General features: G+C 39.6%; 1 protein-coding gene across 1 annotated transcript in view; it reads left to right on the top strand.

Annotated features, from left to right (window-relative positions):
* ARID5B (AT-rich interaction domain 5B) overlaps window positions 1–26,019 on the top strand; it is a 407,941-nt gene that overhangs the window by 66,430 nt on the left and 315,492 nt on the right. Inside the window, exon 3 of the mRNA XM_069240914.1 lies at window positions 24,332–24,554. Within this exon, the coding sequence (XP_069097015.1) occupies window positions 24,332–24,554 (223 nt within the window). The remainder of the gene's footprint in view (window positions 1–24,331; window positions 24,555–26,019) is intronic.

The raw sequence follows: 26,019 nt of genomic DNA, 5'->3' as shown, positions 1-26,019 counted from the left end.
CAGTCAGTCCACTATCTCATAGGAAGTGAGGTGTGCTGGAAAAGCGGTTTGATTGAACATAGATGCACCTGAACTCCTTTGGTTTTTTAAAGTGTTATGCGATTTTGCTTAAATGTGTACTTAAAGGTGTATTTGTAGGGACACTTACCACCAAGAATGTTTCAGGGCACTGATGTGCAAGTGAATGTACAAATATGAAGTGGTATGAGTGTATAAAGCAATGCAAGGAAGTACAAGAGAGAAATACAGAGAAAGATGGGTAATACCAGACATATGAGAACCCTTTACAGAGTATGTTTTCAGATTTCCTCATGGCATGTGATTACTACCACTGAATTAAGCATGGTAGCTTGAGAGCATTCCTGGGACTATGGGCCTGTGTGTTTAACTGTGACGAATTTCCAGGTGTAATCTTAGGATTGTATGTGAATCTCATAAAGGTCAGAAATTTACTCCAAATAAAGAAGTAATAAACCTGAGCAAATTTGGGGCACTTCACTGTGCAGCACAGCCTACTAGGGAGGAGGAGAAGGCAGAGCAAGGCAGCTTGAGCCCATGTGGCCCATATGGCCCTCTTTGTAGTCCCTCAGCATGGGACTTGCACACCTGAGTGAAAACCAGATCAAGAGCAAACCCATCTGTGCGTGAAAGAGGCTGGGCTGGGCCACCCCTCTTTTGCTTGTGATATTCAACATGGTCGAAGTGACTTCACCATGGCAAAATAAAAGCTGTGAGTACCTCTGTTCCCATTTCCAAAGAAACTACTATTCATGCTGTTTTGGAGCATTGAGTGGGGTTTATAACTAAAGAAATTGTGGTAACTGAGAGAAATCTATCCATTGAAGGAGTAAGCTCCCTTATGTTAATGGATATTCAGAGACTGATGCTACATGTGCTGTCACTGAAGTAGGTGAGTCTTGTAACACCGGTTCCCAGTTAAGATTAAGATCTTCTTTAACTCTAAGTATGACAACCATTCTTGCACTAGATGAACCGCTTGTCAAAAAGAAGATAAAGGGTGTCAGGACGGCAGGAGTGGGCCTATAATTTTGCAGAAATCCATTGCTAGCGAATCGGAGACCCTTGTGGAACCAAATCAATTAGTGCAATGCTAAAAGCAAAACTACAGCCTATCTTATACCATTTGGCCATATGGAAGCTATTATAGCAATGTTTATGGCAGACAAAACATTGGAATGCTCACTTTGAACTTTACAGAAAGTTTGCCTCCAGCCTACAACTGAAGAAGCTCCTTGTGTTCTATTATCAGGCCCATTGCTGTCTATTCTCATACCTTTGCTCCTTCTAATGATTCACCATGCTTAATGCCTTGTAATCAGTCTTCTGTTTTGCCTGCTATTTCTGGCATTGTACAGACATGTGAGGATAGACCCAGCATAGTACCTCTGCTTCCATGTTTCGGAGGCAAACTTAGCTTGGACGTTTGACATCTTGAACTTTCTGCCCCCGCCTATCTGTATGTTTTAGTACAGGTGAATGTTCCCAAAGTTAGACTTGTTCAGGAAGAGTGTAATTGAAAACTAATTTGCAAGATTTTGCACTATCTGTGTGTGCGTACGGCCCTTAATATAATCAGCAGTAACCAGATCCTTATGGCTAGAAGAGTGGAATGGATTGGCTTTTCTCCTAAGGGTATTTGTGGTGACTGTATTTTTGTTAATTTAAGAAGCTCCAGTTTTGGTGTGTGGCGTTCTAGCACGGCTGAGCATTTCTGTCTGTAGACAATCACAGATAATACTTTTGACAATAGGTTACTTTTATAAGCCTGTTCATGTGTGTCCCCACAATTTTAATGCAAGTAATGTTTTCTTCTGGTTCACTTACTAGTGTTTCTTACTTTATTACTTTTGTTTCTGATTTACCAATTTTTTAATAGATTTGCAGCACTGGATAATATTTCAGGAGCTGAATTACTAAATGATTTACCTGTTGTTGTATGTCAATCCAGTGGGACTTCTAATGAATTAGATAACTCTCCATTAAGTCCCTGTTTCCAGGGCAAATTTTAGTTTTTCATCCAATTAATTTTCTATCTTGGAATAGAGAAAGAATGAGCAAAAAGGTAGTTCACTCCAAATGGATCATTGATAGAGAATTATGATTTTGTACTCCTCCAGGAAACATATGCTAGTTTGGCCCCTGTGTGTAATGAATTTTCTTCTCCTTCTATATGTGCACTCCCTTCATTTTCAGGTTGGCCTAAAGGTGACTTATCAATTTGGGGTAAGTAAAGATTTTTCCTATGGATTTCAATTGGCCAGAAATCCAAGTACTTCGGGTAGATGTCCCACAAAAGTTTCATTTTTGTGTAATTAATTTTTATAGCAATGATGTTACTAACACCACTAATAAGAATTGTGTGTTCCTTTTCAAAATATTTGATGAATTTCTAGCGACTCACAGATCAACTCAGTCAGAGTGCAGTGTAATTGTGGAGATTTTGATGCCAAACCTACTTTATGCAAGGTTGATTTGACTGACCCACACAGACAGTCTACTGCACTCCCAAGATGAGACCCTCTGATTGCAGAGGCACCGAACTGGGTGAATACATTTTGGCAGAGGACTTAATTAATTTACATGAGACAGATATTCACAAGCCTAAAATCTCTACTGTTAATTGGGGAGGTGTGCATCCGTAATTTAATACATGTTTATTATGTGAGGCCTGTCTCATTATTCGTTGAAAAGTGAGACCTTGGATGTCAATTATGGTAATCACAATCCTTTGCCAGCTAATTTTAAATTTCCTTTGGATTCTGCTAGCTGCACTGTGAAAACTATAATTTGTCTACAGCCTCAGCGTAGTGGTCTCAGACTATTGTGGAATTTACCCAATCCTATGGAATCATTATTTTTTTTATTAAATTATTAAATTAAATATAATTTTAATACAGTCTTGCCTTTCCTGTCTGATGCTGTACTTAAAGGGCAATTAAGAATAATTTTTGTTGAACTTTGTGATATTATTAAAACCTCATTACTCAAGCCAGCTCGTAGATCTACTGCTCCAATTTAAAGTTGGTTTGTCGTTTCCTCTACTCATGCCAATAAATGTCTATCCTCTTCTCCATCAGCTCAGCTTTTATATACAAAGGCACTAATGAAAAGGAAAATTGATATTAGCAATAGTAACTGGGAACATTTGACCTCAGCTGCTGGGTTAAAAAATCCTACATTGTTTTGGGGTCAGTTAAGTCGATCAGAGAGCAAAAACATGTGGTACCCATTCTGAGCTGCCACATCACAGGTAATCAATGAGTCTCTCACTTCACGAATATTTATTGTCCACCTTCTACTAGCAACTTGGCCATTGACTTTTCAAACTACCCTAGTTGGGCATTACATTACAATTCACTATAGATTAAATCATCTCTGCCCTCCACCAGAGTTCTCTAGGTAAGGCTCCTAGTCCTGATTGGGATCCTCTTGATATTTTTTAACGTAAAGTTGATTACGGTCCCTGTTACTTGCCAATGTATGTAAAGAAATGTGTGGGCCAGAACTTCCCCAATCTCGGTTGAGCTCAACTATAGTCCCAATTTTCCAGAAAGGGAGTTTTACCAGCTCCTCAGTTTTATTTACTAGAAAACAGAATTGGGTCCAGGAGTGCAATATTTTGAGTTATTGCCATTATGGCTTCAGGGAGCGGCTGGATACAGTGGAGCAGTGCTTAAATATACACTTGCTTATAGGCAAGTACACTATAGTAAAGTGCTGCCTATTGTACCATACCTCACGGATTTATCATGTGCTTTTGATAGGATTAACTGTACTAAATTATGGCTGATTTTGCTTGATTTGGGGTTGGATGCCGACTGTGTGCATTTATTACTCGTTATGCATCAGGATTTATCTGCTAGGGTCAGATTTGGACCCAACGGGGACTATTCTATTCTATTTCTGACTATTTTTTATTGTGACAAGATGTGCAGCAAAGCTGTTTCCTTGCTCCCCTTTTGGTTACTTTGTATATTAATAAACTCATTGATTATCTGAAAACAGCTGGCAAAGATGTACCATTGGTTAACGCTGTACCTACACCTCTGTTCCTGTATGTGGTTAACACTGTTTATCTTGTGGACATTCCAAATTCTTTGCAATGTTTAGTTTGAGCTTTTTCACAGACTTGGAATTGTCCACTAACTTTTATAAATCACACACTATGGCGTGTGGCTCCAAATGCACTAAACCTTGCACCCTTACCATAAATGAAAAAGCTTGACCGTATGTGTAGTTTCCCATGTCTGAAGGTGGTCTTTGATTCTAGTTCATCTTGGGCCAATAACATCTTTAGCCGCAGTTTAAAGTTTACTCAAGCATTAAATTCTGTTTGTATTCTTAGTCACTCTTGTGGTGGCAAATCCACCTGTCCTTTCCTAGAGATCTATAAAACCCAGTCAGTATCAATTGCGATCTATAGAAATGGCATTTGGGGCTGTGCTGATTCCTGCACACTCCAAGTCTAGAGAGATTCAATTTTGTAAGCAACTTCATTCCTTCCCCAATCCACCTCACATTTTGTTTTCCATGAAAAACTAGGTCTACCATACATTGAAGGCTATATTAAACTTATCCCCTTGTGTCTTTCACATAGAATAATCCCCATGCAATTTTTAATCAGGCAACAGTTAGGGACTGCTTGGTTCATCTAGTTTGTCATAACCAAAAATCATGACTTAAAAAAATTAATTGCTGATTCCATGAAAAAATACAAACCAGCTGATAACTGAAACCTTGTAACAACCATCACGTCCTCTTTCTATTGATACACATTCCTGCGCATTTGAAGTAATAAAATAAAGCAATAAAAGAAATACAGTAAAGGGCAGCTACACCAATAAAAATTTCGTTAGGAGCAGCACCACTTGTGTGCATTCCAACCAAATATATGAGAGCTCAGCCATCCTTGTGCTAGTATGGCAAAACTTATAGCTCATTCGAAAACTTGAATATTCACTAATGGAGAAAGTGTGTTCTCTCGAAGAGCATAGCTACAAAAGAGATATAACTAGGAAACGAAAACTATGCTGCCTTTATAGCTAACTTTATGACTGTCAGCCCCATGCCTCCCAGTCACTATGGGCTAAACAGGGATATTCTCCAACCCTAATGAAAGAGAAGAAAGAGTGCTGTAGTAGAGCCTGTACCAGAGACTGGGCGCCCTAGAAATTAGTGTAGTTTATTATATATCATGCATAGCAGATAGCATCCATGATGCCTTCAGCTCACAAATACAAAATATGCTGGCATATAAAGCTCTTCGTTAGAACAAGCATAAAATGAAACACAAAATAAGGCAAGTGCCAGTCCATTAAATATCCTTAATTTCTGTAAACCACGTCATTCTTTTCCTGCTCTCTGTCAACTGTGCATGTGAAATCCCTGTCTTGGGTATGTTTCTGATTGTCATTTTGTAAAACTTTTTTATCTAGCGATGCTCTCTCTGGCATGAGTGTTTGTCCTCTTCTTATTTTATCAACTGCAGAGAATTGCTTTTCTTTACCCAGCAATGTAAAACTGCATTTAAATGGAAGAGAAACAGGGAAAAGAGGGGAGAGAATTTAGGGTGTGAAGATTAGAGGTTAAAGTTTAACCTAGGAAGATGTATGCACAGCATGTCTATTGGATCACCGTGAAAAGGGATATTACACATGAACTGAAGGGGAGGGAAGTTGTGATGACATTGATTGGGTGATTCATTTTGTTATGTATTGTTTCTGATAAAATGCAAGTGATTTTATTATCTGTCAGATATGTCATGGATCGATTGCTAAATTGTGCTTAAATAAAAATGATTGTGCGTAGGAATGCAAAAAAAACTAATAATGCACTCAACCAAGAGCAGGGAACGATTCCTCAGTTCTAGAGTAAATGAGCCTTACTGGGAAGTGGTAGGTGTCCCCTTGCAAACTGGATATTACACATTTAACTAATGTTCAATAAAGTTGAGCCAGACCTTTTCAGCATCAGTTGAAAACATCATTCGGTATATCTAACCTTTGTGGGCACTTGGTGTATGCTCACCTATCCTTATTGAACAGCCTCACATTTATTAATGTTTTTAAACAGTTACCAGTATCTATCGTGGAAACCGATACTTTGTTTTGTATTATTTAAAAAACAAAAGCTTACCTCGGAGTGCTCAGCTAGTTTGAGCTTTCCATTGAGGTTTACGAGACTAAAATTGAGTGGTGGCAAATGCGCTTTTAAAATCTTTTATGGATCCAGCGCCAGCAGCAACATACTGCTATTTCACATTAAATGTACAGGCTTCATAGCAGGTGGCAAATTAAATGCCAGCAAGTTTGTCAGCTAAGCAGACAGCCTACCTACTCGCACGTGTAAAATAGATCTTGTAAAAACAGAAAAAATACAAGCAATCTCTTATAATCCGTAGCTCTGACTAGTAGCTGGATGTCCTATCAAGGGTTTCTAGAGCTGTCCAAAATTCCGATGTGAAATCCTGAACACATCACTTACTACCTTTTACATTTCATGTGCTATACTTATAATATGAATATCCTTGATTTGATGGTGTACATGCTCAATGAAAACAGAAAGCAATTATTTCCACCACGTACTGTAAGTGGTTTGCAGTGATGCATTTCCTTTAGATTTTGGGTTCCCCTTTAGCACGGTTGACACCACACTTCTCATTCTGAAACTTCCTAATTCCACTCTATTTCTGAACTGGGCAGCTTCAGTTGAGCAACTAAGGCAGTGTTTCCGATGTTATTCCATTTTGGTGACCAGTTTATTTTTTAGTGTAGGTCATTGTACAAATATGTCACTTCAGTTCTTTTTTAGACGATGGAAGGGTCTGTAATTTGAAATGGGCACTAAGTAACTCATCATTACATTATGGGAAGTGAGAAAGGCTGCCCAAACCAAAAATACTGTGTGAGTTTTAAAAGACTGAATTTGTCCTGAATGCAAGATAAACACGAACAGTGCATGTCCTTCACACCTGTCGAAAATGTAATGCAGCCTTGGTTTGGTGCTTTCCTGTTTTGCTTAGTTTCTTTTTCACAATGACCATAAAAGTCCTCTTTCTGCTATACGCAGCAATGGCAACAAAGACTGCACCAGCACGGAAACTGTAATTATTGCCATCTTTAGTGAGAAAATCCATCTGACCTCTCTCCTGTGGTGTACGCTTGCAGGGATGTCAATACATCCACATACATCCACTTTTTCCAAAGCTGGCTGAAATAATTCTACTTTTTAGACAAGGTGTTCCTTAAGCAAAAACCAGAACATCTATCCACATATGCTCAGTTTGGGTAAGGTTTGATGCTTCGCTATGTAAATAAATATCATTCAAAATCTTTTTAGCACACCTCACAGCAAAATCTGTGAACACAGACTGAATGAACCTCTCACTCTTTCACCTCACCTCTTTCATTTGTTTTCTGGTGCAGGCAAAGACACCTTTAAAACAGATCCAAGTTTCTGCTCCTGTTTTGTACGTCAATTCACAGGTTTACATATTACCTTACTAACTGGTGCCAGCCTATCCTTAAACAGCAAAATATGGTAGTAGGTCTTTGTGGGGTGAATTTAATAACATTTCATGCAATGCTGAGCAGTAACTAAAGTTGCTGCGCGGCGTTACATATTAGGAAGAGAAGAATAGTGCCATTTGTACTAAGATATTGTGAAGTTTCTCTCCACCTGTGCTGGTGCTATTCATGCCTGTCTTACGCCACAGTCTCTCTCCACCATAGTGCAAGAGTGTGTGTGTGATGTCTAGCGTAAATTATATGCTGGAATGTAAGCTTTCCAGTACAAAATATTATGCTTGTGCATAGTTTAAAACTTTTTCTCACATATCACGTGTGCTGCACAGTATATCACACTTGTAGTAAATTTAGGAAGAAATAAAACATTTCTTCTTTCTAACACCTTCCTCAAAGAGGACGCACAACTCATAAGTGGTTCTATTTGTTACACTCATGTTTTACCCATGGGGCACTCAGTTAACGCAATGCAGCGATATCCCTGCATTGCCTTACTTTAGTCATACTTTCCAACACAAATAACGTTTTGCTCTAGAAAGTAAATACTGTTATCAATACTTTTCCCTGGTTTATGTCACTTTTGTGAAGCCTAAGTGGTATTAATTGTCAGTAAATCCACCCCTTAGTTGTTTATGGTTAAAACACTGACTCTGTGTCTCTCCTTTTTCCGGGCCTACAACATAAAGTCCGATTCTAAATTTATATGAACGGAGTAATTGTTAAATCCTCTGTTGTTTGTGCTGTAAGAATTATTAACCAAGTATAATCCATCACTAAGGGATGTTGAAATTGGAATTAGTAGTAGCTAATAACATTCTCCAAAATCAGTGTCTTACTTTACTGCAAGGAGTAGCTGCTACAGTTAAAGATCCTAGTTTTGCACTTTCATCTCCCCCCTTCTGCGTGCTTTTCTCTTGATTTGCCTAAATGTTTACTTACATTAGAAAATCTTCAGTAGGGAATTGCAGTGCCATAAAGGGAGATGGGATCTATGAATGGAGTGACATTCCCAGATAACAACAAGGTCCTCTCTGAGTTCCTTTGTTTTCCACTCGCAATGAAACATCAAATACAAACTTTTCTTTTTTTTGGGGTACTTCTTAGCAGGTGTGTCACTAAGTACTCCTGGAGTGTGTTACTGGATGATCTGGTTTTCTAAAGTTGGTCCTCCCGTTTTCTAGGTTGGTTAGGAATTCTCCGATTTGATAATCTCCATACATATCCGGGCAGAATAGCCCCATCCACCCTTATTTGCTGTGTAGTGTGCCCCGTAGTCAGGTTTTCTTGAAGTTTCCAATCCACTTTGCAGACAAGAGATTAAAATACCCTCTTAGTGGCAAAAACACCCCAGGGGGAGAAAGTTTTTCTCTTGACTGGGTGGTATTTCTTAGCTGCTGTCTAGACTCACTAACAGTTTGATAGCCATGTCATCAGCACCATTAAGAGGTCCTTTGATTTTTGCAGTGTAGGAGCCAGTGGTATTGGGGGTGTGAAAGTGAAGCAGCCCAAGTTGTGAAGCTTTTCCTGCAATACTTTGTCAATTTCTACCAAATAGCAGTAGTTGCTGTTAAGAGTACATTGGGCATCACCACTCTTTGTGCAAAGCAGTTAATGGAGATTGACTGATTTAGATCTTGGTGGATGGTTAGTCCATCAAAAATGTGGCAGATATCATGTCAACCATATTGCAAATGTCAGCGATTTTTGTTCTTGTATTCCTTGCCAAAGTGGTGTCTGCTTCTGTGGGACTTTTGCCACTTAATGAAGGCTTAAACGTTCCTGCTTCTACCAAGATCTTTTGAAATGGATCAGTTCAAGAAAAGTGCCTGTTTTTATCTCATACAAGGAAAGAAACATTTTATTGATATATTTTTTAGAAAGTTATTTTGTTTTACTATGTCCAATTTACATAGGGCAAATAAAAATAAATATAACCCTAGATATCGATGCATGAACGTTTGTTTGGGGGTTAAATGGATGCAAAATTTTCAATGAATCTATTATTTAAAATATTGTATTTCAGGTTAAATGTGGCCAATGTATTGTTAAGAAAAATGGGTTAGCACTAGGTGTCCCTATATCGAGTCCGAAGGCAGTAAAATCAATACCATAAAAAACATATAATTTTAATTAAATAAGAATATGTTTGTGCTTAAAAATCCTAATATTTGTATTATCCTCATGTCATGGCAGCAGTGGGTGTCATGTTGGTCAAATGTTAAGTACCTCGAACCATAGATGAATATTTAGTGGCTTTTTGAAGCAAACCAGATGTATTGGTTGAAACAATGCTAGAGCTAGGCTGCAAAAGGCATTGGGAGCAGTGTAAATGTTGACTGCCATGTCTATAGCGATGATTTTGTTTTTGTTGTTAACAGTGTTTTGCTGATGATGACCCACTGTTTTTTTTGGGTGTTGACACAATTGATGCAAACAATCTCTTACCTAATTTGATTCCTCATATGTTGTCCATCAGTTTATTAATGGCAAAATGAATGTTAAAATCTTCTAGGTAAGAGTGGTGTCACCAGACCTACATCAAGCGAAAAAGAGGTATATGTGCCACCCCGACCTTAGAATTAAAGGACAAAATGAATTATTTCATACTCTGAGGCAACATAAGTAATTATGTTGTTAGAAAGCTGAGCAATAAGAGATTATTATTTTCAATTCAGATATTTGAGATAATGATGGTAAAGTGCTTTAGAAAATGCCTTATCAAATAAATAGCTGTAGGGAGAGAGAGATTCTGTAGTTATACACAGTAGCTCATAATTCAAAAAACAACTCAGCCCTGATTAAGAAGGCTTCTCACAACAGCGCTTATCTACATATCACATGCAATGATAGGTTGATAACCGCTGTAGGTGCGGCCAGAAACAATGATCACTATTGTCCTACCACCAGGATTATCGTGAAATGCAAGCATTTCACTGTCTTTTATATAAGAATACTTGGTGGTTTCCAGCTAACTGTGTCGCAGTCGTTGCTGGGAGTGCAGACATTGCACTGTTAGCAAATAGAAGTATTTATTGTTGTTATATAATGTTTGTAGTATTCCAAGTTTGATTACTTTTTTTGGCTGGGATTTACTATTGGATAACTATTATATGACATTCCACTATTTAGGGTAACCATCATCATATCATACAAAGTACAGTGTTATATAAAAAGAAAACAATAGACCCAATATTGTTAATTATGGAAAGCTTAGATGATAAAAAAAACACATGATTAAAACTATATAAGAAGCAAAGCATATATAAACCATGCAGTTAAATCTGCAATAGTGTATCCCATACACAGGGTAGCAAGTCAAAACATGTTGCCTGCTTAGATTGGGAATGCAAACAAACTGTGGGCATTCAAACTGAAATCCACCCTCTCCAACCTTGCAAATAGTCAGAAAGTTGTTCAAGCAAGTGTAGGAGAAGGGATTTCTCCATAGGGAAAATGTTTTCCATGCAGTGGAAAAAAGGTGCTTTTGTACAGCTGACCCTCCTTGTGGAATTGAATGGTATGTACAGTTTGGCAGAACAGACAGAACAGGTGCAATATTATACCTGGAAACCTGTGGCTGACTTGGCTGTCCAGGTGTATTGTCACACCTTCTTTGTGAATGGAAAGTATAGAAGGGAATTCTAACAGAGGCATGCAGCTATATTTGTATACTTTTGTATGTGGATTGAGTCCATAGAATGTAGGTTTATCTTCCTAAAGAGGTGATGCAAAATGCTTGGTGGCTGGGTCAAAACTGTAGATTTGGTCATATAAGTGTGCAACCAAACCTTTTTATGCAAGTCCAGAATTTGCAAAGGAAGTTCTGGCATGCATAAGCCAGGTAATATATGTGAAGATGTCTGTAACAAGTGCTTAGCTCGCTGCATCCTTGAGTCTGACGTATGGGGTATGAAAATGGGCTTTCAAAGGAATGCCCACAAGAATGTGCATTTGTGGATATTTACAAACTCCTGACTTTCGCCTTTCCACCATGGAAATGGTAGGATTTTTACTCTAGCCTAATCCTGGCAGAAGGGTAATGGCTCAACCTCATATTTCTGGAGCTATAAGAGAACGGCTTTTTCCACAAGAAACATATTTTCCCTGTGGGGAAAATGCATTGGTGCAGGGGATTGAATTTCCCCCAGAGAACTCAAGGCAGTGGCAATACTATCCTTCCTAGTGGGAATGTCATGTCACCTACCAGAAATATGCCTGGCAACCTGCGCTGGGCACAACTTTTCAAGCATACTCCTGGGAATCCTTATCTATTCCACAAAGGTGGAAAATGTTGTTTCACGGAGATGGAGATCCCTACTCATAAATGTCTGACTTACTTTGTGAATCAGACTCAGAGTTCAGATCTATCTTTTTAAGAAGTCGAGGCCCTAACATTTAAGCAGAAAATTGCTACTCATAAGATTGTCATAGAACTGAATAGAAAGAAATGTTGGTCTCTGAGATTGAGATTATACTATTTTATATAATCTTCTCTCCAAATATGCCCATTAATAAAACTCAATACTTTGGAAGGACCACCTTTTCCAACCTGGGATCTGTCTAAGCCAGTTGTAAGCAATTATTGTTTTTTTTAGTATTCCTTGTAAATCCGACAACTGACAATTCAAACTCTGCAATATTGAAAAGACATTTGCAATGGAGTGATACTAAAGAGACCAACAGACCTATGTAGAACAGTCAATGTAATGATCTTTATATATCCAAAAGTAAATAAGAATTAAATAGTACACTGTTTAAGAACTGTGATCATACAGTTGTAAATCAAGAGGACAGTATTAGCTCAGATATTAGATGATTCAGGGTGTAAATGAGTCCCCAGTTATACCACAGTTTTACATTATAGCAAACAATTATGCATATTCAAACACATCAGTTAATCAATCTTGAAATTACATCCGAAACCTTTCATAATTTACTTTGTTATTCTAGTAAATTTGCTTTTTTGGCTTCATAGAGAGAATAATGTGGTTTGCTCAATGGCCCAAATCTTCCTAGTTTATTTCACATTTCAGTTTAGTGATTGGTGCCTTATGAAACATTGCTTTTTGGCAGTAGAAGTAGATATATATATGTACCTGAATCAGCTGATATACTAAGCTTGCATCAGTATTACTTTACTATTGTACTCAAACCACAATGCATTATTTGGTATCACTATGTCAATTAAAATGAGAGTCTTTCCAAGAAACAAAACTCCTTCACTTATTAAAGTTCAATTTTCAAGGGCCACAGTCATAATCTTTCAGTTCGTTAAAAAAGTTCTTGCTGTCCAACTGTTCTACACTGACACTGAATAATTTGTTTTTGTTTTATGCTAGATCTTTAGAAAAGCACACATATGATTTGTTTGGTAATGCTGGTGTTAAAAATACATTTTCCTATGAAGTTTGTGCAAGTAACTGTTCACTCCTAATTCAAAGGCAAAATGTTGTTGATAGCTTTTTGGGTCAGACTCTGACAAGAACTAGCCATATGGAGATGACAATTGTGGGGGTGTGGAAGAGGTTGCCACAGTCTTTGTTGACATCTGGTATTTAGTTCCTCAGGACGCCAATGGGCTGGACACCTCACCCGATACTGGATCGATTTTCCCAGCCTGGGTTAGTAGAGGCCTGATGAGGTCCTTGGCCTTAACTGTCGAGGTAAAAATGAATGTATTCATTGAGGTCCTACGGCCTGGCCAACACTAACTGAACCACTTTTGGCGTTCAATGAAGCCCTCACTGACACGCTATTGGGGACTTGGGCTAAAACATGTTCTGGCACCCTAGTCAACTGATAGTTTGCCTTCTACCACAGACCTGCTGCAGGGGACCCTGATGTCTTAACTCAGCGTACAACCCCCTGAAAGTCTGGTAGTACAGGTGTCCTCCAATAAAGTGTGCCTTGACGCCTTCCCTACCAAGCCCCTGGACAGGACGTTTAAATAGGTGGGTTCATTTGCTAAGCATATGTTCTTCTCGGCTAGCCTTGCCTTGAGGTTGGTTAACTGTCGCTACACCCACTGACATGGTGAGTAAGATCTTGCCAGTGGTCCCAGGCAACTTATGTGCTTCTTTAGCACTAACCACTCAAGTTGGTCAGGATCTGGCGAAATTCATTATTCTCTTGGGCTGGAACCCCAAGGATTGCCTGGGTATGTCTATGGGAACCAGCATGGTGCTTCAATGCCACATGAGGTTTATTGGTTTCCCTAGCGACATCTTGGTGTCTTAAATGGACATGTTTTTCATTTGATAACTCCTGTCTGTTTGGTGAAAAGTCAGCCTTGGCCCTAGGTTATTTTATGGGACCTTACCCCTGCCATGCCCTTTGGGCCTCTTCACTCTAGTCAGGCAATCCCCTCCTGCCCCCTCCCCATAGCCATTACTAGCCCCTAACCCCTCTCTTTCGCCAACAATTTGGTCCCTTTCAGAGGACAACAACAACATCAGGCTCCACTGCCTGCACAACAGAAATTCCAACCCTTTCATGGCAAGTGACGTTGGCCCAAGAGATGACAACCTGGCCATTGGGTGAGGTGCTCATCCCAACCCTACCAGCCCCCACCCCGGCCACAACCTCAAAACACCTTTAATGCACCTTTAGCAGCACACAGCCATCTGGTAAGAGGCAGGATTAGCCACTTTCTTCAGGGGTAGTATCACATTACATCCAACAAATAGTCCTGCAAATTGGCCAATAGGACTAAACCCTGCCATTCCTTTTTGACCTACAATAACCAGCCACATATATCAGACCAGTTCTCGGAGGACTATACGCCCGATTTCGCCAGAGAAGCCCTAGTGCAGGTGCCGGCTTTGGACATAGTGACTAGGTGCTATTCCTACTAATTACTTGTGCTGAAGAAAGGTGAAGAACTTCGTCCTGTCATAGATCTTCATACTCTCTGTGCCTCCCTGTGCACAGATAAATTCAAAATGCTCACCCTGACCCAAGTTCTCTCTACAGTTGACCAAGGACCTGATTATGAGTTTGGCAGAGGGGATTACTCCGTCTCAAATGTGACGGATATCCCACTCGACGTATTACAAGATCCAATATATCCTATCAAACTTGTAAAACAGCAGACCGGGTATCCGGAGTAATCCCCTCTGCCAAGGTCATAATCAGGCCCTAAATGGTGGCTCTGGAAGACACTTATTTTCATATCCCCATCCTGCTGGCCCACAGGCGCTACCTGTGATTCAAGGTAGGTCATGAGTACTTTGCCATTATCCCCTTGGACCTCACCTGTACCTCTCAGGTGTTAACAAAGGTAACGGGGGTGGTCGCTCCCCATATTTGGAGGTCAGAGATACCAGTCTCCTGTCTCAAGAGAGGCTCTTATAGTCACTGACCACCTCCAGATAAGGGCAAACCTCTTGACTTCATTTGGGTTTTCAGTCAACCTGCCAACGTCACACCTGACTCCTTCACCCAAGCTCTGCATTCATCAAAGCCATACTACATATGGTGCACATTCAAGTCTTTTCAGGACCATTGCGTTCCTGACATTCAGGCTATGATCCCAAAGTTCAGCCTGTCTTCTGGGTTCCAGTGAAGGTGGCTCAGAGGCTTCTTGGCCTACTAGTTTCCTGCATCCCTCTCTCTGGCCATGCACATTTTACAGTGGTATCTTAAGTTTTAGTTGACCCAGGACCAAGGGAACATGTCAGATTTCATTGAGGTGTTGAAGGAGACAGTAAAAGATAGGCTGGACCATAATCAGAACAGTTGAAGACCCCGCTGGCCACACCATCCAGAATTTATGTCGCTACTGAGTGTAGGTGGTCATCTGGGAGAGGTGGAGATCAGAGGACTCTGGTCTCTGTTGGCATCCTACCTCTAATACAATTTAGTGAGGTTGCAGGGGATTTACTTGGCATTGAATGCCTTCCCGCCCTACATCTTTGGACAGTGGTGCTGGTTTTCACCGATCCAGTCAAGTCCCTGGGGAAATTCTCAAAGTGAGGACTCTGCAGTTAGAATATCATAACCACAAAAGCATTGCCAAAGGCAGGAAGTTGTTCTTATGGTCTAACTCAAACCAAATTAGACCACTCAACCATTTTCTGCAAGTAGGAGGCACCAACAACTGAGCTGTTAATGCCGACCCTGACATGCTCTCAGTTAGGTTGAGATGTTCAGTATTTTACATGACATGACCACAGATTTATACACAAAGTGTAATTATAGATAAGAAAGGTAAAATATGTACTGGAAAAAATGAGTAGAAACTAACACCAAAGCGATATTTCTATAACACTGTAATAATGTATCCAAGACATTGAAATTGAATGTTTGGAGGTTTATTTGTAATATAGAGAAACAGTCAAGGATCAATCTTGCTCATGGAATTTTTCTACTCTGATCTTTTTATACCTGACTAGGTATACGAGCTGATAGCTTCTAATTTGTGGCTAAAACTCTGCTGGCTGGCTGTTTTTTTGTCAAAGAGAGCAGGTGAAATTGAATTATATAGTCAGGTGTAAGGTGAAAATATAGAACAATTCATATATACAGACCCACACAGCCACTCACACACCCACTCACATACTCACACACCCACTTGCAGACCCACAAAACCACTTTCACACCCACTAACATACCTATTCACACTCACACACCCACAGACTTACACACTCATTCACATACTCACACACCCACTTACAGACCCACAAGACCACTACCACACCCACTAATAGACCCTTTCACACACTTGCACGCCCGCTTACACACCCATTCACATACTCCCACTCCCACTCCCACACACCCATTCACACTCACACACCCTCACACACCCATTCACAGACCCATTGACACACTCACTCACACATCTACTCAGACCACAAAACTACTACCACAACCACTCACAGACCCACACAGCTACTCACACACCACTCACAAATTCACTCACACATTCACATATTCAGTTCCACACCCACACTACCACTCACACACCCATACACTCACACCTACAGTGCCATACATGCAGAGATATGGCAGCAGTCATCCATAGATTGACAAACTAACATGTAACATATAGTTTTTCTTTCTTTAAACCAAAATAGGCAGTTCTGAAAAAAGCATTTTTTTTTTAGTTTTTGGAACTGGTTTTATCCAACAAACTATAGCTAGAAACATAGAGTGGAGAAATGCACAGACCTTGTGCAAACAGTGTTTACAAAAAAAACGTTTAACATTGGTGGTTGATAACAGTCTGAACAAAACCTGGCAATTGACTTCTCTCCCACACTAACTATTTTATTGCATACAGTGCAAACAGATCCAATTTTGAACATGTGGGTAACCACCGAAGGAATATTAGCAGGTAATGCAGCAGGAATTGGGTCTCTGGGAGCAAGTTGAGGTTGACCACTCAATATTGATGCATGTGGTGCATTTCTCTGGATCTATGCTCGCACCAGTTGGCAGGGGTGGATGGTATGGAGATGCTTCAACATCCTGTTCGTCCCATGAGAGTATTTCTGTAAAGTTCCTGTTGAAAGTTCTTTGTTACCACTTTTTTTCTCCAGATGGTATAGAGAAAAACTGACATGAAACAGAATCTTTTTTGAGGCCCATTCTCCTTCTCAGCTTGCAACTGCTCTTCCTCAACCTCTCTTTGGCCCATATTTATACTTTTTGACGCTAAACTGCGCTAACGCAGTTTAGCGTCAAAAAGTTTTGCGCCGTCTAACGCCATTCTGAAGCGCCATGCGGGCGCCGTATTTATGGAATGGCGTTAGACGGCGCAATCAGACCGGCGCTGCCTGGTTTGCGTGGGAAGAAACCACGTAGACCAGACAGCGCCGGCGTAGGGGGAAAATGGCGCATGGGCGTCTTAAAATGGGGCAAGTCAGGTTACGTCGAAAAAATCGTCTTAACCCGACTTGCGCCATTTTTTAACGACGCCCATCCCCCATCAACATGACTCCTATCATTGGAAAGATAGGAGTCATGCCCCCTTGCCCAATGGCCATGCCCAGGGGACTTCTGTCCCCTGGGCATGGTCATTGGGCATAGTGGCATGTAGGGGGGCACAAATAAGGCCCCCCTATGCCACCAAAAAAAAATATAAAAAATAAAAAATAAAACTTACCTGAACTTACCTGAATGTCCCTGGGGTGGGTCCCTCCATCCTTGGGGGTCCTCCTGGGGTGGGCAAGGGTGGCAGGGGGGGTCCCTGGGGGCATGGGAGGGCACCTGTGGGCTCATTTTGAGCCCACAGGCCCCTTAACGCCTGCCCTGAGCAGGCGTTAAAAAGTGGCGCAAATGCGACGTTTTTAGCCACGCCAACTCCCGGGCGTCTCTTTTGCCCGGGAGTATAAATACCACGTAAAGTCCTGGGAGTCATTTTTTAGACGGGAACGCCTCCCTTGCATATCATTAACGCAAGGAAGGGGTTCACGCTAAAAAATGACGCACATTCCGGGAACTTTGGCGCTATTCGCCTCTAACGCCATAGTATAAATATGGCGTTAGTTGGCGTTAGTTTTGCGTCGAAATTGCGTCAAAAAAAACGACGCAATTTCGGCGCAAACGGAGTATAAATATGGCCCTTTGTTCTCCTGATGTCATTTTCTATGGTGGTTAAGAAATAAATGCCAGGAAAAAAAAAAACACTTCCAGCTGAGCTGTAGTTGTGTCAAGAGTAAGGAGAAACACCCAAAGAAGAAATGGAAAGGAACTTTCTGTATGAGGTTGACAGCTGTTCCAACCAATGAAATGTATTTATTGCTGTGTCACATGGGATTCGTGGATCCATCGCAGTGGTGCCCTGACGGGACTGTAAATTTGAAAATATATATTAAAACAACCTTGTAAACTAGAATTCATTATTGGAATATAAGTTTCTCTGTTATTTTACTAAATAACTTACCTCAAACACAAACTTAATAGTGTCAATTAATGTTTTTAAATGTTGTAAAAATTATGTCAGATCCGCTGTTGCCCCATGGAGCTTGAAACAGGAAATATGTATGGGCTGGGCTCGCAGTGGATCCGCAAATCCTTAAAATGTTTTTGAAACCCACAATTTTTGTTTTCAAAAGAATTCAAGTTATGCATTTTAATATTTGTATGTAGTTTTTTTACCTAAAATTCACTAAAATAACAAAAGATTAAAGTAACCTTATAGTTAGGTATGATTAAAAAATATGTATTTTTATGTTTAAAAAACATTAGAAATTCACTGAAAGCAGCAAAGATTGAAGTAACCTTATAGTTAGGTGTGATAAAAAGGTGTGTTATTCTTTGTAAAAAGCCTTAAAAAATCACTGGTTATAGGGACTTTATAGTTAAATTCAGATTTTATACACACAAAACTATATAAATTGAACAGTTGTACTTAACGTAGCTATCTATAAGTACGCCCCCCCACAATGCACTACTTATGACCTCACATATCACTCATGACATGGTCGATAATATCACTGATGGTATCTCAAAAGACACAAAATCACTCACACACACTCAGATACTTACTCACATGCTTACACACCCACACAACCATACAACAACTCACACCCACTCACACACCCCTCAGACCCACAGAACCACTCACAAACCCACTCACAGACCCACACATCCACTTGCACACACTCACACACCCACATACTCAATCAGTCTCACCATCTCATACACCCATACAGCCATTCACACACCCACTCAGAGATGGTTTTATGTGTGAAAATTTTGAACCTAATTTTTAGCAGGGGCTATTACTACATAACCCGGCGACAGGAGTTGGGCGCAGGGACTAGGTAGGGCTCCTGGGGAGGTAGCAAGAGGCAGCAATGGGGGTCTGCAGGGCCAGGTATGGTTCAGGGAAGGAAGGGTGCAGGCCCCCTCCTTCTTTCTATATGGCCCCAGGGAGGTGGTGGTCCAAGTGACCCCCCAGTTAACTTACTACATTTGGCCCCAGGTAGGTGATGGTCCACTCTGCCCCCGCACATTAAATATTTGTAGCCCTGGGGAGGTGGTGGTCCCCATGGCCTGGGGGGGTTCAGGGGCCACCTCCATTCCTTTAGTATTGCTTGCCCCGGGAGGTGGTGGTCTCTCGGGAGTGAGGAGATCTGCATGGCTCCCTGCACATTAAATAACTGACGACCCGGGGAGGTGGTGGTACCCTGGCCGTGGGGGGCCATCATGGCCCCCATTCATTTTGTATTGCTTGCCTGGGGAGTTGATTTTCCCTGGGGTCAGGGGGTCTGCACAGACCCCGTATATTAAATAGGTGTAGGCCTGGGGAGGCGAATTTCTCCATGAATTAAACAAACATACTTTTTAGCCCTGGGGAGGTGGTCTCAGGGGACCCCTTGACCAAGGCTAGGGGGTTAGGATAACAGTAGCCCTCCCCCTTTTTTTTTTTTTTTTTTTTTTGGGGGGACTTGGCTGAAGCCGAGTCACAACAATTTTCGGTTGAAGTTTTGACAGCCAATAAAATCTCTGCATGAGATTGTGAGTATTTACCAAGTCATTGCGACCCTATATATACAAATTTGGATTTCCTTCAATTTCTCTTAAACTACTAAACAGATTTACACCACACAAGATAAAACATTATCTTTGAACCAAATGCTACCTTTCTGCTAAATTTGGTGTAATTCAGTCCAGCGGTTCGGGCTGCATGCGTGTCTAAAGAGGCTATGGAAATTAACATGGGAAACACACATTTTTGCCCCCTTTTTTATCGGCCCCACTTGATGGATCTCTCCAAAACTTTCCATGCACAAGATCATTGGGCACACTTTATTGAGAAAGTTTCATGAAGATTTATCAAGTGATGCCAAAGATATAGGCAAGTCAAAAAATGCTTTTTCAACGGAAACTGGTCCTAACTATAAGAACCTACTGGCGACTGCTAGAAGAATATATATTTATATAAATTTGTGATTGTTCATGTATAGGTCTGTTGATCAGTAAAATATTGTATGAAGACTTTATTAAAATAAGTATATTTCATTTTGCCAAAATGTTGAATAGAAAACGTTTCGCCATTTATTAAACTATAGTACCGTTTTTAACCCTCATCCTCTAAATCTGAAACTACATGAGACTGAAGCAAGCCTTGATTGTTATAGGCACTTAGTTGGAAGAGTTATAAAAAGAATCAATCAAAACACTGTCATGTAATCCTGGTCATATAGTCGTGAAGGCTGCCAGAGCTCACAAATTTGCTCTAGAAGACAATCTAGCCTTCTGATAAAAAGAAATGTCGCTGGGAAAATGCATAAAGACTATTATTATCATTGCAATTTTAATAGCAATACAACTTGGAAAAATGAACTCTGGTAAAAAAGAAAATTGGTGCAGTTGTCATATATGATGGAGACAAATGCTATTCATATGTTCATTTACTGAAAAAGAGGAAGGTGATAGGACATTGCCAGATAATTTACTATTAAATTGAATATGCACATTGGTCTGTTCAGTGATGTATCACCATTGGGGTATTTATAGAAACGTTAGATATATAGGATACTACATGGTGCAGTGGTTGTAGGAACATTCCATTCAGAAATTGTAGATGTATTTGACGTCATAGATAGTCCTAGTCAATGGTGTTACTAATATGCCCATGTTAAAACATGGCACCTGTATTTTTCACTGAAATGTTTCAGTCAGTACCGACTAAGGTGCCTGTAAATGGCAGTAACTTGTGCAAGGTAGTTTGAAGCCTTGTTAGTCATTAGTTAAGGGTGCATAACGTATGTGCACACACGTTTTGCACTTCATTAATTTTCTCTTACTTTTTTTTAACTTATGGGTGCCACGGTGATTTGTTGGGGAAAAGTTACAGAGATCCCGTGCAAATGAAGTGCACACTTGTTAAATGTCCGTACATAACTGCTGTAGAAAGGGTATGAAGGGCCACTATTTACCTTTGTTTTCTCAGGGGACTCGAGGAAGAAAGAACCAGTTAAGCAGACATTTTAGAGGGAGAAAAGCAAGGATGTCCAGCTAACAAAATTAGGCTTAAAGCTAGCAAGCTAATTAGATTTAAAGCTAGCACACTTAGACTTAACGTCATCACAGAAATCTTCGAAATTTGGAGAGGAAACTGGTAATCTTGCACACATGTGCTTCAGCTGTCACTACATCAAGTCACTATGGGATTCCATCAGTTCCTACTTCAGATATTTATTTAGATATCCAAGCAGCCCTGTCAAACCCACACTTCCATCAGCACATTTGGTACTATTGACCTCAAGCTAACCATTGCAACAAAACTGATTCTTTTGCAATGGAAATCTCCAAAGTTATCTGCTTTCACATTTGTTGGTCATGGCTTATCCATTTAGGGGCTGCACAAAAACCTTTACAACCTCTGCAAGATATCTCATGTCATAAACATCCCGGCTATGGCATGGCCTTTATTGAATACGCCATGACCTCCAAGCACTTTCAATTACATAATATTGTATCCCATAATAACTTCATTCTTCTTCCCTCTCCATCCTGCCTACTGCTGCCTTTTCTCTTTTCCATGTGTCTGTCTAATTATACTGATATTTAAGTGCTAGGATAGAAGGGGTTTTCAAATGGATACAAATGGATACAACCTTCTAGTAACACATCCAAGGTAACTCGTGCTCTCCTTGGTTTTACTGGTAGAATGAAAAATCAATTGGTATGAAAGTGTATTTATGATCTTCTGATTACTTATTCTATAGTTGTTACATGAATGCAATTTTGGGGTCACCCTAAGCTACACTCAATTAATTTATCTTTGTTGTGTACTCCCTTTATGTTTCGTTTCATTTGTCATCAACATCTAATAAAATATTTTGAAATTATAAAATGTTTAAAAGTACAAGTACATATTATACACATTCACATAATACGTAAATGTATGACTTTTGAAAAGAAAAGGTTAGCAAACACTCCAACAAACTTAACTTAGTCATACAATGCACATTTGTTTATAAATTTGGGACAAATATACAATATGAAAAAATAAGAATACTGTTTTCATCATTTGGAAGAATCACATTTTATTTTTTGACTGCAAACATTGCTTATTCTATGGGCAAACATGCAATGTGTACTTTTTAGAATTACATTTGTAACTTTCCTATAGTGCTTTCATTCTTCTAGTAGTCCCTGCATTCTTTTGTGGTTTTGTGTGTGACTAGAAGGATACTTATGCATTGATAGACTGATTAAATTAAATGTATTATTTTATGACAGTGGTAAACAGTTACAGGTCTCGAGAATATTAAAGGGATGCTGCTTTTGACCGGAAATGTAGCAACATTTGTTAACATCTAAAGTAGTCAACTGAACATAATACAATAAGAAATACAATACATCTTAACTCAAAACATATCTGGTCACATCATAAAACAGAACGCAAAACGAGTGTAGTACAACACAACAAAATCACTGCAATAGTTGCCAGTTGTGTATTTTATTTAATTGTTATGCAGGTGCATGATAAACGCAATTTTATGATGGGGTAATAAATCATTGTGATAGACCCAATATTAACTCAAATACTTGTCAAGGGCTTAGTTGTATCTGTGGTTTATTAGTTATTAATAACCAATACAAGTAACCAGTTGATTGCTGGTTGTATTTTTTTTTTACTTCCTTTGCTTACAGAATTTCTCATCGTTTTTTTGCCCAGTAGTTAATTTAATGGCAAGATAATTGTTAAAGTCAACTTACTTCCTGAGAGATGCATAATAAAGTCACTTTAAAAAAAGATGAGCCGGATTCACATGGTATTTTTAATAATGTACCTAGCTGTATGCTTAGGTACCCAGTTTTTATAAAGTTACTAATTTTTATTTTTAAGAATGCACAAAAACCCAGACCGTACCTTCTCAAGCATGCACCTAACCTAAATTCGGTAGATTTTCTCATGGTGGAAAATCAACCAATTTTAAGTCAGGATTGGGATGCAAGCTAACATTTTGTTTTTATCTCTACATTGAAAATATTTCCCAAGTTGAGAAATGGCTTGCTTCACATCACTCAGAATATCGTAGTGTTTCTTATACCTTTACCTTCTATTTACACACCAACTCCAACATTCATGCACCTAAAATTATGTCTCAAAATGGATGTGAAAATCCATTGGTAATATTTGTAAAACCCTGCAGAGTTAATATGACTTTGTGGTTGTCCACTGCATTCCCAATGTCACTCGTGCAGCTCATTTGGACACACCAATTTTTCCACCTTAAGCCAACTACCCTCCATTCTGGACAATACACCATAATGCCAAGTTAAGTTGTAGGTAGAATGTAGTTATACCATTTCTCAGGTACTGAGTTTGCTGATTCAGGGTTTTGGAATTCTGTTTTTCCTTCCAGCCTTTTACAGTTGACTTCTCATTTAAGAACACAAAAATAAGTTTCAAATTAAGCATACACCAGTTAGGAATTATTCAGTGAGTCTAAGATTCAAGAACATGAGAATTAACATGGTATGTAAAGGCTAGATGCTAATCGATATTGTTTGATATATTTTCAACCAACCACAACTGAAAAATATAGGTTTCTTCAAACTGGACATAGACAAAGATTACATTTTAAATTTCCTGCCATGCCTTCCCTCTGCAAGTACATTCATATTAAATAACAAATTGAGAGTGGAAGTATGTACATTGCATACAGACAACTTCTGCAATTAGCCTTGGGAAAAACATTGATGCTGCCAACCGAAAACTGGAAAGATAACATTTACTACTGACAATTTGGAATTTGATTAGAAGAATCATGCTATTTTTATAAGCACACACAGCTAACAACACGGTCTCTTTTTTCATACAGGATGAAGTAATTGCAGTCTCAGAAAAGGTCATCGTCAAACTTGAAGATCTTGTAAAGTGGGCACATTCGGATTTCTCGAAATGGAAGCATGGTCTTAAGGCTCTACCTGTGAAATGTAAAGAGCTGAAGAATGGCCAGAAGCAAGTTTTTCTTAAACACAGGCTGTCTACACTTAACAGTGGACTGAACTTCAAAGATGTTTTCAAAGAAAAGATGGAACTTGGTAAATATTTGTAACTAATTACTTTACCGGCTTATGTGATCTGCATTTGTATTGTGCCAACCACCATTGTTGTGGTATTATAAAGCATTCTCTGTCTCGGCGCCCTGTAGCACGGATCTGTGAGGGTCATCAAAGAGACTAAAAGAACTATCGTTTGATAATGCCTTATTTATTGGTGCTTGATTTTGTGCGGCTAGTAGAAATAGCACAGGTTAGATTTTGAAATGCTTTTTGCGAGCTAGTGTGAAAGAAAGATGAGGTTGATGAGGTTGATCTAGGAAGATGTTTGTGGTGTTTATGTGTATTGATAGGTGTTCTAAAAGATGTTCTATTTTTCTTTTTATTAGAGGATCAGCTGTCCTTTGTTCAGCCAGAGCATAGTGCTTTTCAGTACTCATTACAAGACAGGCTAGTGTCTTATTATGTGAAGTTGCGGTGTAAGAGAATTTTATTTGTATACTAATATTACATGTAAGAATTCAGGGTGTACGTTGGTGTGTGTGTGTGTGTGACTGACAGTAACGTTGATTGGCAGGGAGGCAGGCGGGTGAGGACTAAGCCGGGCCACTTAGACACACAAGCTTGAAACACTAAAGGAGACTGGTTATAACGGAACTGTGCACTTTTTTTACCATTAAGGACTGTCTCCTAAGCAAACCTCTGCTTGTTCAGGCCCCCAGAGGGTCTAAAATAACTAAGACCAGCCAAGCCATCTTTGAAGACTCTAACTGCTAAAAACCTTTTCTGGCATTTGGGTGGCATAAATGAAAACACCCACTTTAGGGCCCATATTTATACTTTTTTAGTGCCGCATTTGCGCCGCGTTTTGACGCAAAAGCGGCGCAAACTAACAAAATACAATTGTATTTTGTGAGTTTGCGCCACTTTTGCATCAAAAAATGACGCAAATGCAGCGCTAAAAAAGTATAAATACAGGCCTAGGTGTCTTTTATCCTTTTACCTAATCAGATTGCTGTTTCACAAATAGGCCTGGTCACCTATTAGACCAGTTAGAATACGGTCTTCTGTAACCCTTTTTCTGATTGACTGATGCAAGCCAGAAAAAGTAATTGTGGTTCTTCTGAGGTGAAATGCCCACAACTCTTGTGTGGGAAGGTAACCCTTCATTGATCCATGGCTTACTGCAGGATACTGCCTGATGTTGTCTTTGTTACAGTCCATAGTAGGCAGCAGTGAATTCCTTGAAAAAGATAGATTCATCCCAGGATTTGGTTCCACAAATGTGCAGAGTCTAATGCCATGCCAGAACTGGCAAAAGCCAGTGTTGGGCGTTCAGGTATCTGAGAATCAAAAATGACTAGCGAGATTAGACAACATAATATAGTATATACCCAGGTGAATCATTCATGACAGCACCATGTCCTGGCAGTCACAAATTTAGGCCACAGTGACATGACAGAAATCTTCATTTTGTAGTTTAAAATTTAGGCTGACCACAGCCAAC

This window comes from Pleurodeles waltl, chromosome 6 (genome assembly GCF_031143425.1).
Source record: "Pleurodeles waltl isolate 20211129_DDA chromosome 6, aPleWal1.hap1.20221129, whole genome shotgun sequence".
Classification (NCBI taxonomy): domain Eukaryota; kingdom Metazoa; phylum Chordata; class Amphibia; order Caudata; family Salamandridae; genus Pleurodeles; species Pleurodeles waltl.
Note: the sequence above shows the minus strand (reverse complement) of the source record. Positions and strands in the feature narration are given on the sequence as shown.